The sequence below is a fragment of the Paramormyrops kingsleyae genome, chromosome 8 (genome assembly GCF_048594095.1).
Source record: "Paramormyrops kingsleyae isolate MSU_618 chromosome 8, PKINGS_0.4, whole genome shotgun sequence".
Lineage (NCBI taxonomy): Eukaryota > Metazoa > Chordata > Actinopteri > Osteoglossiformes > Mormyridae > Paramormyrops > Paramormyrops kingsleyae.
Window position 1 is genome coordinate 13,944,227 of NC_132804.1, and position 13,113 is coordinate 13,957,339.

Sequence of the window (13,113 nt, forward strand, 5' to 3'; positions counted from 1 at the left end):
AAATCTGAACGTCCACTCATTTCGTTCAGTCTTGTACTGATCTGTTTAAGTACTCGGGCATGAAAACCGCCAAGAAGCCTTAAATAGAAGTCTTGCTTATGAAATACCATTGAGGACTGAGTGTACAGTGTGCGTCCCTGAGCATCGCCCCCTAAAGGAGCAGAATCCGGTTAGCAAGCTCACAGCTAGCAATTCCTACTCGCGTTAATTTATAAGGCCAGGAGTTTACGAGCTAGGCAGGAACGCAGCATCTTAACCTTACGTACAAAGTTGCCTTTTCTCCAGATCTACACAAATTTAAAGTACGCGTAACCATACTTTTACCCTTATAACACTGCTGTTCAGCACAAAATGGAGATTAGGCTTTGCTGTTATAGGGAATGTAAATGAAGGCAGCATGTTTATATGGTTTCCTGGTGTTTCGATTTAGTTTTTTTCACACGGACACACTTTTCGGGCATCCAGTGTAGATCCGTAGCCTACACCACCTGTTCTGTAACAAAGATGTGGAAAAGCCTGTTATACGTCCATGCGTATCGCTTTTATATAAAATAAAATCGAAAGTGCATTTATTTACAGACTGTGAGTGAAAAATATAACACTCAAAATATAAAACACTCATTTAGAATTAGTTGCGTAGCAGGATATTTATCAAGCAGGCTAAATTACCTGGCTGAATGTAACCGGTTTCAGTCTCGATCGGCAAAGTCACATAAACCATCTCTTCAGTTAATTTTTTGTTAAACTTAAGTTGTGAAACGTGACCTGATAAACAGTATACGCAATGTCCATCTAAGCAAGACATTGAAGTTTGGAAATAGAAAATACGCTGTTCGGTGCTATTTCAAACCTCTAATTTATCTTCATGAGCAAACCAACCACATTTAAGAGGAAGTCCCACCGCGATATATTGCCCAGTGCGTTAGAAGTGAACAGACATTTCCTAATTGTGAAAAGCAACGCGCACCTGCTTCACTGTCTGCAGAGGAATAAAAACATTTTTAAAAAAGGAAGACCGCGTATCTGCGCCAGTGAGGGGCTGAACGATAAGGAGAGAGTGCATGAGAGAGAGAGAGAGAGAGAGAGAGAGAGAGAGCGATGCGAGAGAGGCTGAGCTACTCACTCCTGTCCATCATATCAGCATCCAGCAAGGTGTCATCACCAACTCAGCCTTTCTGGGTACCATTTACTACTGCATGGAGCCGACGGGATCAGGCTGTACTGCGAGGGAAGGCAAAGAGCATCGCATGTATGTATCAGAGGACTGCATATCTGACAGCCGCTCCTGATCGCTTGTGGATACCGCTTTTTAGCGCTCGCTACTTGTTTTCTCTTTCACTTGTCTTTTCTTTTCTTGTTTTACCAGCTGATGTGGAAGGTAGGTCGGTGCGATTGCCTTCGAATAAACGGCAAGTGTTTCATTTTTCTGCCAGTTTTATATATGAAAATGCATGAATATTTTGCTTTTTCGTATACAATGTGATGAGATTCTGATCAGTCGTTCAAATAATATTTGAAAGTAAAGGTTTAATAAACGTGATTTTAAGTTTAGGGAATATATCCTCGTGAAGCGGCGATAGGTTAAAAGGCGTGCATGATTTGTCCTATAGCACTTTGATTTTTGTTAATAATCCAGCATAAAAAGTTTAATTGACTTAAGTGTTTGACTGTCATGTGTATTGCGCATAAATAAAAACGATGAAACACTAGTGCAGCGAATATACTGTGAAATACTGAGCAAAGTTTAATCATCCAACGCGTGTGGCATTTTTTTTCCCCAGATATGATCTGTTAGAGATATAGATGATAAAAATGACAGGCGGATTACCGGTACTGGTGCTAATTTAACTCTACAGGTATGAAAAAACTGGGCGCTAAAATGAACTTTTAGACACATTTAAAGTGGCGCATTTTTCTTCCTTTTGAAAATGAGCTTTATGGTGTACCTGAAAATATGCGTAAATGCGATTGCGTTGTTATCACGGGCAACTAATCTACCTCAGTTAAAGGGGCATGTGTTTATCGTTGTCGTGTTTATTAATATTGATGTCTGTCGTGATACCACGATATAAACTTAACTTACATTGTCTGCTCCCACCCTGACACAGCACTGTAAAATACCATCTGATACCGTTTTAATAGTGAGCAGTAAAAACTCACCGTGCTGTTTCAGTGCTATGCCAATATCTTCTGTTACTCCACAGCAAGACCACGTAAAGGACATTGCAGTTAACCATAACCCAAATGAAAAGGAGAGGGCTGGCTTTTAAGTGTATAATCCACCTTGTTGCTGAGATGCTTAATGACGTTAAAGGGGTGAATCTTCAATAAGGCAGAGTACAGGTAACCCAGATGGCTAGCAGTAATATATTGACTCTACCACATGTCCACCTCTATCCCTAGATGGTTATTAATTTGAAGGCAAGCTGGTTTTGAAAGGAGTGGACCTGATCCCTGAGCCACCATGGCGGCTGGAGTGGCAGCATGGCTCCCTTTCGCTCGGGCCGCTGCCATTGGCTGGATGCCTGTGGCTAACTGCCCCATGCCCATCGCACCCAGGGACCAGAGCAAACGTCAGGATGAGCTTATTGTCCTGAATGTCAGTGGGCGTCGCTTCCAGACCTGGAGGACAACTTTGGAACGCTACCCGGACACCTTGCTCGGCAGCTCGGAGAAGGAGTTCTTCTACAACGAAGAGACTAAGGAGTACTTCTTCGACCGTGACCCCGATGCGTTCCGCAGCGTCCTCAATTTCTACCGGACTGGCAAGCTTCACTACCCACGACACGAGTGCATCTCGGCTTATGACGAGGAGCTTGCTTTCTTTGGCATCATCCCCGAGATCATTGGCGACTGCTGCTATGAAGAGTACAAAGACCGCAAACGAGAGAATGCCGAGCGCCTCATGGACGACCAGGAGGAGAACAAGGACAGCAAGCTGCCCCACATGAACTTCCGTGAGACCATGTGGCGGGCGTTCGAGAACCCCCACACCAGCACTATGGCCTTGGTCTTTTACTACGTCACGGGCTTCTTCATTGCCATCTCCGTCATCACCAACGTGGTGGAGACTGTGCCCTGTGGTTCCACTCCCAATCAGAAGGACGTGCCCTGTGGCGAACGCTACACGGTGGCCTTCTTCTGCATGGACACGGCCTGCGTCATGATCTTCACCGTGGAGTACCTGATGCGGCTTTTTGCTGCACCCAGCCGCTATCGTTTCATGCGTAGCGTGATGAGCATCATCGACGTGGTGGCCATCCTGCCCTACTACATCGGCCTGATCATGACCAACAACGAAGACGTGAGCGGCGCATTCGTCACGCTCAGGGTCTTCCGTGTCTTTCGGATCTTCAAATTCTCCCGCCACTCGCAGGGCCTGCGCATCCTGGGCTACACGCTGAAGAGCTGTGCTTCGGAGTTGGGCTTCCTGCTCTTCTCCCTCACCATGGCCATCATCATCTTCGCTACCGTCATGTTCTACGCAGAGAAGGGCTCCACCTCCAGCAAGTTCACCAGCATCCCTGCCTCCTTCTGGTACACCATTGTCACCATGACGACCCTTGGGTGAGTGGGTCCCCCCCCTCCCAGCCCATTTTTCCATTCTCTGCACTCTGGTTTGTGTATTTTTGACTGCCTTGATCTAGAAGGGTATGGCTTTTAGAGGAAAAGTAAGTTGCTGAGACGCAGAATAACCGAAAAACTCATACAGAGATCATAGGACTTGTTCCCAATCCAACCAGAGTCTCAGTGAAAACTGGCTTAATTTGTGGTCTTCATTATTCTCCTTTCTGCACAGATTAGTCCACTTCATAGTTTGTGATTTAATTCCAAATATACTGAACACAACGGGACTGCAGACATAAAAGAAACATTGAGTAAAGGATCACATCAGTGTATCGATAATAATGAAATTTTGGAATACAATTATTAAGATATATTTTACAAAGCTGGCTTCATTTATAATTGCTTTTTTAACAATATAAAGTATTAAAAATACAGTAAAACCATAATTATATATGCTTTGTTGTGATGCAATGCGAGTTCTGCCCCCGCATCACTGTTTATTGTTTTATTGATCTGTAAATTCACAAGCAGAGGCACGTTAATTAACAGCAAAGTTTAGTATGCAGCTACGTTAATTACTGTCATGGGCACGACTCTCAGATTCTGATAAATGTCCCAGGCTATTGTGCTCTGTTCTGAAAGTCTATTTTAAGATGGATGGTGGTTTCATTTGTTTTCTGGCTTGTGTCTTTCCTTTAATAACAAAAGGTCACCTTTGGCAGCGGTGGATTTTTTTTCCTCGTCTGAAGACGTGGCACCTGTTGATTCTATCGTCATTTTCCGAAATTTAGCTCTGTCTTTCGTTAGTGGTGCACCTTTTGTTTTTCCCGACTGTCTCAGAAATGGGATACGACCCCCCCCACCCCCCCCCCCCCCTCATGTTATACAACAAATTTTCATAGCTTTGTTGTGTGTCCTTTATTTATCTGAGAGCTCTTCATACTAGCATGGTGTTTTAGCGACTTTGCATGCTGGCAGTGAGCCCCCCGATCTGAGTTAACAAGCGATGCTTCGGGAATGCACAGTGCCTTTGCCTTTCTCCCATCGCGCTTTGGGGGGGGTGGGAGTGGCTAGCTAAAAGTCCTGTTATGAAACCAGAGGCCTCCCTTCTCAAGTAAACTACCAGGCAGAAGTGGGTGTCAGCATGAGTAATAGTGCGCGCCGCTGCATCTGCTGAGTAATGCAAACTTTCATGACACACTTAGCACTGTTTACCTCAGTGCGGCTGGCTTAATAAGGGCATGGGAGATAGCTGGGGCTTCTGGGAGCTTGGAGGGTGGGGGGGGGCGGGAGCAAGGGAGCAGGACCACCTTCCATTGTGAGTGTGGACCCTCCATGAGCTTGGGGGAGGGATGAAGGTACACAGGGTAGAGCCGACGCTTAGCATGTATTACTGTTTTACGAAAGCCTGGCTGCCTCGAGCGAAAGGCCAAGACCCCAACAAGCATACAGGCTTTCAGAGTTTTGTCCCCTGCTTTGCCTTGGAGCAGAAGTGCCAGGATCTCTGGACAAGCCTTTTTTTTCTGCCACTTTGCATTTGCATCATTTACCGACTTATTTCCGATCTGTGGCCGTAAGCAAGGCCACCCAACGAAAAATTACCCAGAGCCGACTTAATGGGGAAGTCATTGGTTAGTTTATCAATGTTCCATGCTTTGGCATCCCTAAGGACGCCACTACGTCCTAATGATTTGTTTTTATTTCCTGCCTGGCTCAAGTTAAATACAAACATGGGTCTATATTACCCCTTGTTTGTCTGCTTGGCATTGTTTATGAGGTCTGACAGCAACTTCTGTCACGCTGAAATGCATGAAGCCAGTCGAACAATGCTCTTAATAGGATTGCTGTCTACAAATAAATGCTGTGCTCGTCTTAAGGGATTCTGCTCGGCTGGTAATCAAACCGGTGTATTCGTTTGAAGCATTTCGGTGCTGTGGTTTTGTTGGACATACTATGGGATCATAAGTATTACCCTATAAATCCGTGATTCATATTTGAGGGACTTGGCTGGATCATATTTGAGGGACTTGTGTACTTTTTTGGCCGAAGATCAGAGAGCGTGTCTTAGGGGAAGCAATTTATCGCTGGGTGACATACATTGTTTGCATAAACAAAAAAGCATTATCAGCCATTTTCCACACTGGAAATGGGCCTAGAGTGCTCACCAGAAAGGCTTCATATATGAGATAGAGATGACCTTCAAAGGAGGAATTTTGGGATATTTTTGCTCTTGCCTGTGAGTTGGATGTAAAGGAAAGACAGATGCAAAATGGGATGGATGCCTTAATGAAATTCAGCCTACAGCTCAATTTTGAAAAAGAGGGTTTAGCATCAAAGCCGGTTTGACCTTTAACTGCAGGAGGCACGCGGCGACCTTTAGACATTTACAGAGCTTTCTTTTTCCCCTTTTCCTACAAGCTAGCGAGGACTCAAAGCCAAGCAGCCACTCATGACCATCCTGTGAGTGTTTAGCGGGTTGAGATAAGAGCCATGTAGGGATTCCGCCTCCTGAAATCCTACGGTTTGGAAATGACTTGTGCCGATGGATATCGGAGGCAAGGACAGCTTCCTGAATTGTCAGAATCCCAGCCAATTCAGGAGGAAACTCACGAGGCGTTTTTGAGTTTTGCTTCCCATCCATCCCGCTGTGGTGTGACAGCGGAGAGCAGCGAGACTCTAATACTGTGAGTAATCTGTTGTTGAAACAGTTCAACCTCAACAAGTAGGCAGAGCCGTACTGAGGAACAGCGCCGGAGCAACGCAGAGAGCCCAGACAGGAAAGAAGGCAGTGGTGACTCTCACTGCTGTTCAGCGGGAGACTAACTCAAACCCAAAGCTTACCTGAAGGCACCTGTGCCATTTTTAGACATTACATCACTGTTTAATCTCCAAGTATAACCCATTTCAGGTACTGCGATTGAAGTTTGCTCATACCGAAGAGAGTAAATAGACTTTTTCATCCTTCGCCCATCATACATGTGCACTTTGGCCGTTACATAAATTAGAAGAAATTGCAGCATACTGCCACTGAAATGACACAACACGGATCTTATTCATAGAAACGGTTCCTCTCAGTAATGGGGTGCCTCTATCCAATTCAAAACCCTAACCTCAGCCATCGTATGCATATAATTTCTGTAATAACAGTGCTCCATCTTATTGCAAGTATGTTATTGATGCAAATAAAATGAGTGCACCCTTTATTTGCATTTTGGATGCTTTGACCTGAAGTGACCTGTAGTTAAATTACATACATAAATTTATGCAGATGGATATTTACATTCTTTTAGTCATTACTTGATTTGTTGAAATGCTTTGCCACCAGGGTCCTTTTGGGTTTTATTCTTTATGTCATCAGTGGTGGTGTGTGAAACATAGAGAGAGGGAGGGGCTTGTGGGGGACACGCCCCTCTGTTCACGAGTCATTAATTATTCAGCGGCATAAAAAACAAGGTTTCTGCATGTTAATCAATGGACTTTCTCTACTGTACGTTTGAGTTAGAAAGCCATCCAGCATCCCAGATAGAATCACCCTCTTCCATACTGTTCGCCATTCAAAGAAAGCAGAGTGTTTCGCTGTTGTTCTTTCATGAAATTTGTCCTCCGGCTCTGAGGGCACAGAGTTAGATTCATGACTTTAAAACTAATTATTATCTCTTACATTATTTATTTTAATTACGAATGCAAAGGTAATTAATGCCAAATTAAAAGATTGCGCCGTAGAAATTAAAAGGTATTTTTCCCTCAGCGTGTTACAAGTCGGGAACATTACGGTCATCAATCATTCATGAATGTAACACTCGGAACGCATACTCATTATTACGCTGCAATCCTGACGCCGTGCGTTTTGCCATTACTGTTAGACGGAGGCGCACTAGAGGCAGTGAGCTAATTTGTCATCTTCTTAACATAAATCCTCGGGCATATTTAGGAAAACTATTCCTGTCGTTTACTCCAGAACAGGGTGTGACATTTCGTCTTGCCAGCCAGCATGTTAGGCGGCGGGTAAGACAGCAGATTACATGTGACATTACCACTGCTAAATATGACGTCAGACAAACACAGTCAGAGGTCAAGTCCGAATTCAAAGGTAATATTGTGCCTATTCTGTGACTTTTTTCATTACCGTCTCTGCAAAGTGCCAGCAGGCACAAAATGAATGTTTACGGAAAACGGTACAATGGGGGGAAAAAATCCACTTGGGATGTGCGGCTCAGTTTGGTTATTTAAACAAGCAGCGTGAAGCTGTGAAATAGCCTTCAGGTCAGGAAGTTCTGGTGAGCCTCTGTTAGATGGCCAGCACGTCCATAAAGCAGCTTCTTCGTCATTTATGTGCTATACAACCTGCTGATACAATTGATGCTAACATTATCTGCGATGACCAGTTGAACCTGGACCTCTGTGGGATTGAGTGGGATGGTCCGGCGCTCTGGGAGGAGTATTCAGAAATGGGGCCGCAAGGCCACAGGTGATGGAGTTCCTTCTGCGATTTCATTCAAAGTAGGTGATAAGTCATGGGAGGGGCCAGGGGCGGCCTCATTGGACGGTGGATGTAATTACCATGGCTGGCTGAGTGTCTCAGACCCCGGGCTGCGTTTCACTCCCGTCGCCCGTCGGAATTGATGGAGGTGACTGTACGCGGGTTTTTTTTTTTTTGTTCCGCTCCTGATGAATTGGCGGCACGCGTGTGGCCCATCACGGCAAGAGAGCGCCTGGAGAGTTCACAGAGCACGCTCAGGCTTCCGGGGATTCAAACGGGGAGGCTCTTCCTTGTTCATTAGCTGTTTCAGCCATCTGACCTTTGACCCCCATGGAACCTGCAGAACAGTCCCCTATTCCCACTGCTTATCTGTATGCTTGAATACATACCTGCCACACACATTTGTGAGCGATGCCTGTATGTGCTGGGATGCATGCTTTATTGCTAATTTATAAAGAGACATTTCTTAAAAAATAACACGCGCATGGACTGAAATATATCAGCTGGGCAGGAAACGTGCGGTAATAGAGAGACAAATCACATTCATGCATTTCACTAATTGTGCAAAACGAACAACATCTTTAGAGAGCATGTGTTTGGTTTCAAAATTTGTATGATTTCCAGAGGGATTGATCTATCTGTCTATCTGTCTTCTGTAACTGCTTATTCAATACATGGCTTGATGAGCCGGGACTGCGGGCAACATGGGACACCAGTCCATCACAGGGCATACACACAGGGCAATGTAGTGAAATCCATTAACCCAATCACACGCTTTTGGACTGCAGGATGAAGCCAGAGTAGCCAGAGGAAATCAACACAAACATACTCCACACACACAAACACATGTGTACACACACACACACACACACATGCAGGCACACACGCACCCACATACACTACTATGCTCATAACCCTAATTCTAACTATGACAACCTTAATCCCTACCCAGCCCTAAACTTAACCATAAGTTACAAATCAAAATACAAGACTTTGGCATATTCATTTTTTAAATTGCATTCTCAGATTTTCATAAAATTGAGTTTCTCCTTATTTTGTGATGGCTCCATACGGTGCCCAGGCCTGCTTGAAGAAGTGGGCTGGGGCACAGGTCAGGTGGATTTGGGCATGGCATGCGTAGTGTGATCGCTAACTGTACCCGAACACAGACATGATGCGACTTCCACACGCATGCACATATGGACAGCATACATGAACAGCATCCAGAAGGGATGGACCGGGGAGGTTTTACTGATGGGATGGTGACAAATATTTTGGCAAAGGGAATCACAATAGAGGTGCAGTGTTTGCTGGAATTTTGGGATGACGAGTATTCAAATCACCTGGATACAACACAATAAAACTCTGAAGTATTTGGCAAATACAGCATGATTAAATGAAAATCGCTGCTTTGCATGCTCAATGAATTTATAAGAGTCCCGTGTGTCATTGCGCCCAACACGAATCCAAATAAGCCACAGAATAAGGGCATTAATCATGAGCTCCGTTGTGCGATAACAATCTTCTTTACATTTTCTTCAACACAAAAAGTCGCACAGTGATGATGAAAGCGTGGTCGGGCCTGGAACATTAAGCACAATGTGAGTGCAGACGAGTGGGGAGGGAGGACAGCTGTGCTCGTTCACGAGAGTCAGCCAGGCCAAGTGTGAGTATGCCCTTAGAGGAAAAGACACTTTGAAAAGATAAGACAGGCCATTATGAAGAGTGGAGTAAGACACAACCACCAAGATAACAGCAGCCTGAAAAATAGTTTGCATGGGAAAGATTTCTGTAGGACTACAAGACCAAGCAAGAGATTAGATGGAATTCATTTTTCTATTCTAAGTTTTGTTAGTAATCGATAAGTAAAGAGAAACCCTCTGCATGTCTAAGTACTGTGAGTTTTTGTAGCTGGTGCAGTAGTTCAAAATCTGAAAACTCAGCAATTACGGTAAGAACCTCCATTCATTGCAATGTATATATCAAATCTGTCCATCTAACTAGTTAACAACTTATATGATTATATGTGCATATATAAATCATTTTAAACCAGGATGGTGTGCAGTGTGGGTAAAATAGCACAGGAATAAAAATTTAAGTGCAGAAAAAGTTCTTCTGCCTGTTTAGACTCTTAGACTGAGTCACGTCTCCAGGCAGATTTTTGAACATTGAGTAGATCATCCTAAGCTTGTCCAAAGTGGCAAATTTTGAGTCTAAAATGATAATCTCAGTGATTTTTAATACCTAACTTTGGCATAAAATTGCAATTTTAACTATTCTACTTCTTTTTTGGGTGCCCATGCATTGACCATAATGTGTCAAAATTATATACTCCTACAGATATTTTACCTACTTTTCTGTTTATTTTTCCCAGTCTGTAGTGTTCTATAGTACCTCTGTTGAACACCACTAATCACAGGTTACAGGTTTGTTGTCATGCTTTGAATTATAGTAGGATGATGTTTGCCATCACAGTTTTTGCTAATTGTGACAGGATTGTTTTACAATTACGCTAATGATTAGTCTTTTGCATAATGCTTTCTCATGCTATTAGCCACCACTGTGGAGAAATTACAAAATAAGTAAAGGAGAGACAGCACAGTTTCCCTCCACTAAAGCTAATAAAACACTTTTATGTGATGGGCTAATTTATTGTTGAAACCTTTTACAAGTCTGGAAATTGGCTGCCTGCATAAAAAGCGAAACGTGGATCTTTTTGTCCTCTGAAAACAAAAGTCAGGTTCCCAGATGGATGAGTGGAGCAGAAGAGGAGAAGGGCGGAATGAATACTGAGGCTTAGAGGAGGGTTTGCGATGTCGACTGGGCTGCCCGCAGCTAAAACACCATGGTCATCATTACGCTTGATGCATCGCTGTTGCATTGACACGCCATGCCCAGGAAGGAAGCGGGCGTGGCGGGGGGTGCATATGGAGCGTCGTCGCAGGCCAGGGGGAGGGACGGCTGTGTCACTGGCCGTCCAGTCATTTTGCGGTCGAGGACAGGGACTTCAAAAAATAAACCTTTGTCGTAGCTAGATTCAGAATCCCGCAGGCACAGTATTTGACTTTCACTGGGTTAAAAGCATTTTTAAATAGCTGAAGGAGCTACACTGTTTCCGATTATAAACTGACTTCCTCGCTGGGGAAGGCTGCTGTGCAGCTGAGCTCACCTCCGTCATGCATGCGACGCTGCACTCAGAAAGCATGGCTTTGGTCTTCCTCAATGCATGTGTGTCCTGCTGGGGAACAGCCATAAATGTCTGTATGTATTGATGGAATCTGCCACCAAAATCACAGATTCAGTCTCAAAACAAAGCCTGGTAATGGAAACGGTTATTTCTTCTAAAGTGATTTGCCTCTGTTATCTTCTTTAGAGAAGCCAGAGGTTGCCTCCAACGACCATGTAAAAGCGTGCAATACGCAGTTATTCATTTTAAATCCTCGCTGTGTTTATCATGCTCTTTCTGCTGTTGCCGTCAGTCTCTGGAGATTCTGAGCATTTAAAAATGTGCTAAAGTGTGAGTCATTCATCATATTTCTTTCTTTTTTTCCCAAAGTCACGCCGATGTGCCTGTCCAAAAGGATTTCCAAAAAATACTGCCACAGATGGGTCCTGACACTATTTTACTTTACCCAAAACTTTTTTTTTATTATTGTTGTTTTGCACTTATGAAACTCGCATGAAACTTGTTGCTTGTCCTCGTACCTGGTGCAGAGTTGACAGCGCACCCGCTGTTTCTCCCCCAGCAGTGATTCCCATTCACAGAAACGCCCAGATGCAAAGGGAAGCCCTTGTCATGCTGATACTGTGATCATGTAGGTGTACCGTGTGGATTTAGGCCAGCGGCATTCTCTCAGCTACAACGGGGCTTTACGATATCCTTGTCGTTTTTGGTCGGAGCAATATTTATATTGTCAGTTATACATCCGTCACAGAGATTCCACATTTTTTCGTGTCACGTAGCTGATCCATTGAGAGGCAACAGCTGTTGTGCCATGGTGGAAAAAATACCGAACAAGACAGAAAAAAAAATATCTGAGTGGGTTGAACATATCTGAAGAGTATAAGTGGGTGCAGGAGCCCTAGAGGGATACATCGCGGGGACAGCCATTGCAGTTAGATTCCTGCGGAAAACTGCCATAGCAAAACAAGCAATGGAAGCAGCTTTCCATAGGTTCAGGAAACTGTCATTAGTTAATGAATTTACTTTTGTATGCATTATATCAACTTAGAATTTTGTAATTTTTTAGTCGCTATGGCACACCTTGGGTCTAATTGATGCTACTCTTCCTGGCTCCTGCTCTTCCATATCAAACAATCTGTCCTTCATGTCTTTGCTGAGCTCTGTCTATAATACTCACTAATTTTTCTCATAAATCGTGAATTCGACCCCAGAGTGTGCGTATCTTTCCATGTTGAGAAAAAAGTCCCCAATATTCTCTCAATGGTACATTTTCCATGAAATTAGCAAAAAAATGGGATCGGAAAAGGTTTCTTCACATAGCTGCAGTGAAAACAAATGGCCATTATGCACGGTAGATCGGGATTATTTGTGACTCATGGCGCGTGACATTTTCTTGCTGCTTGACAGCATACAGAATCCACTTTTGCCTCTCAAATACTCAAAATGTTAGGTAGCGTCACTGCATTGTTGTGGTTTCTAGCTGCTCTCGATCCTCATCAGTCCGTCAAACGGTAGATATTAGAACTGAATGAAAACAGCCACACGTGAGGGTCAGTTATTACGAGGGAATGTTCTCTGCCAGGTTTGTATACACTTCAAACACACTATATCTGGAGCTGCTTTCCAAAGCTAGAGGCCTCTCCCTGCGTAATCCTCTCCCCACAAGCCCACGTTTGTCTTTTCCCTTTTCACACATCCCTCTATCTCTACTTCTCTGTGTTTCATCTGCAGCAACCCTACACAACGGCGCTGGAGTCGCCATGAAAGATGTGCTCTGCCATCTCCCGCAGGTGGTCTGCAACTGACCATATTTTTCTAGACCCCCCCTCCCTCCACCACCACCACCACCACCACCACCTCCCGTGTGTGAAAAGGAAAGATG

At 44.2% G+C, this 13,113-nt stretch overlaps 1 protein-coding gene across 3 annotated transcripts in view; it reads left to right on the top strand.

Annotated features, from left to right (window-relative positions):
- Positions 1–955: 955 nt before the first annotated feature.
- LOC111839863 (A-type voltage-gated potassium channel KCND3-like) overlaps positions 956–13,113 on the top strand; it is a 95,047-nt gene continuing 82,889 nt past the window's right edge. Inside the window, exons 1-3 of one of the 3 annotated variants that reach the window (XM_023804152.2) lie at positions 956–1,249; positions 1,367–1,409; positions 2,404–3,567. In XM_023804152.2, coding sequence (XP_023659920.1) covers positions 2,465–3,567 — 1,103 coding nt within the window. In that variant the 5' untranslated portion in view covers positions 956–1,249; positions 1,367–1,409; positions 2,404–2,464. Of the gene's footprint in view, positions 1,250–1,363; positions 1,410–2,403; positions 3,568–13,113 lie in introns of those variants that run through there. The other 2 variants (XM_023804151.2, XM_023804153.2) reach the window with 2 other exon arrangements.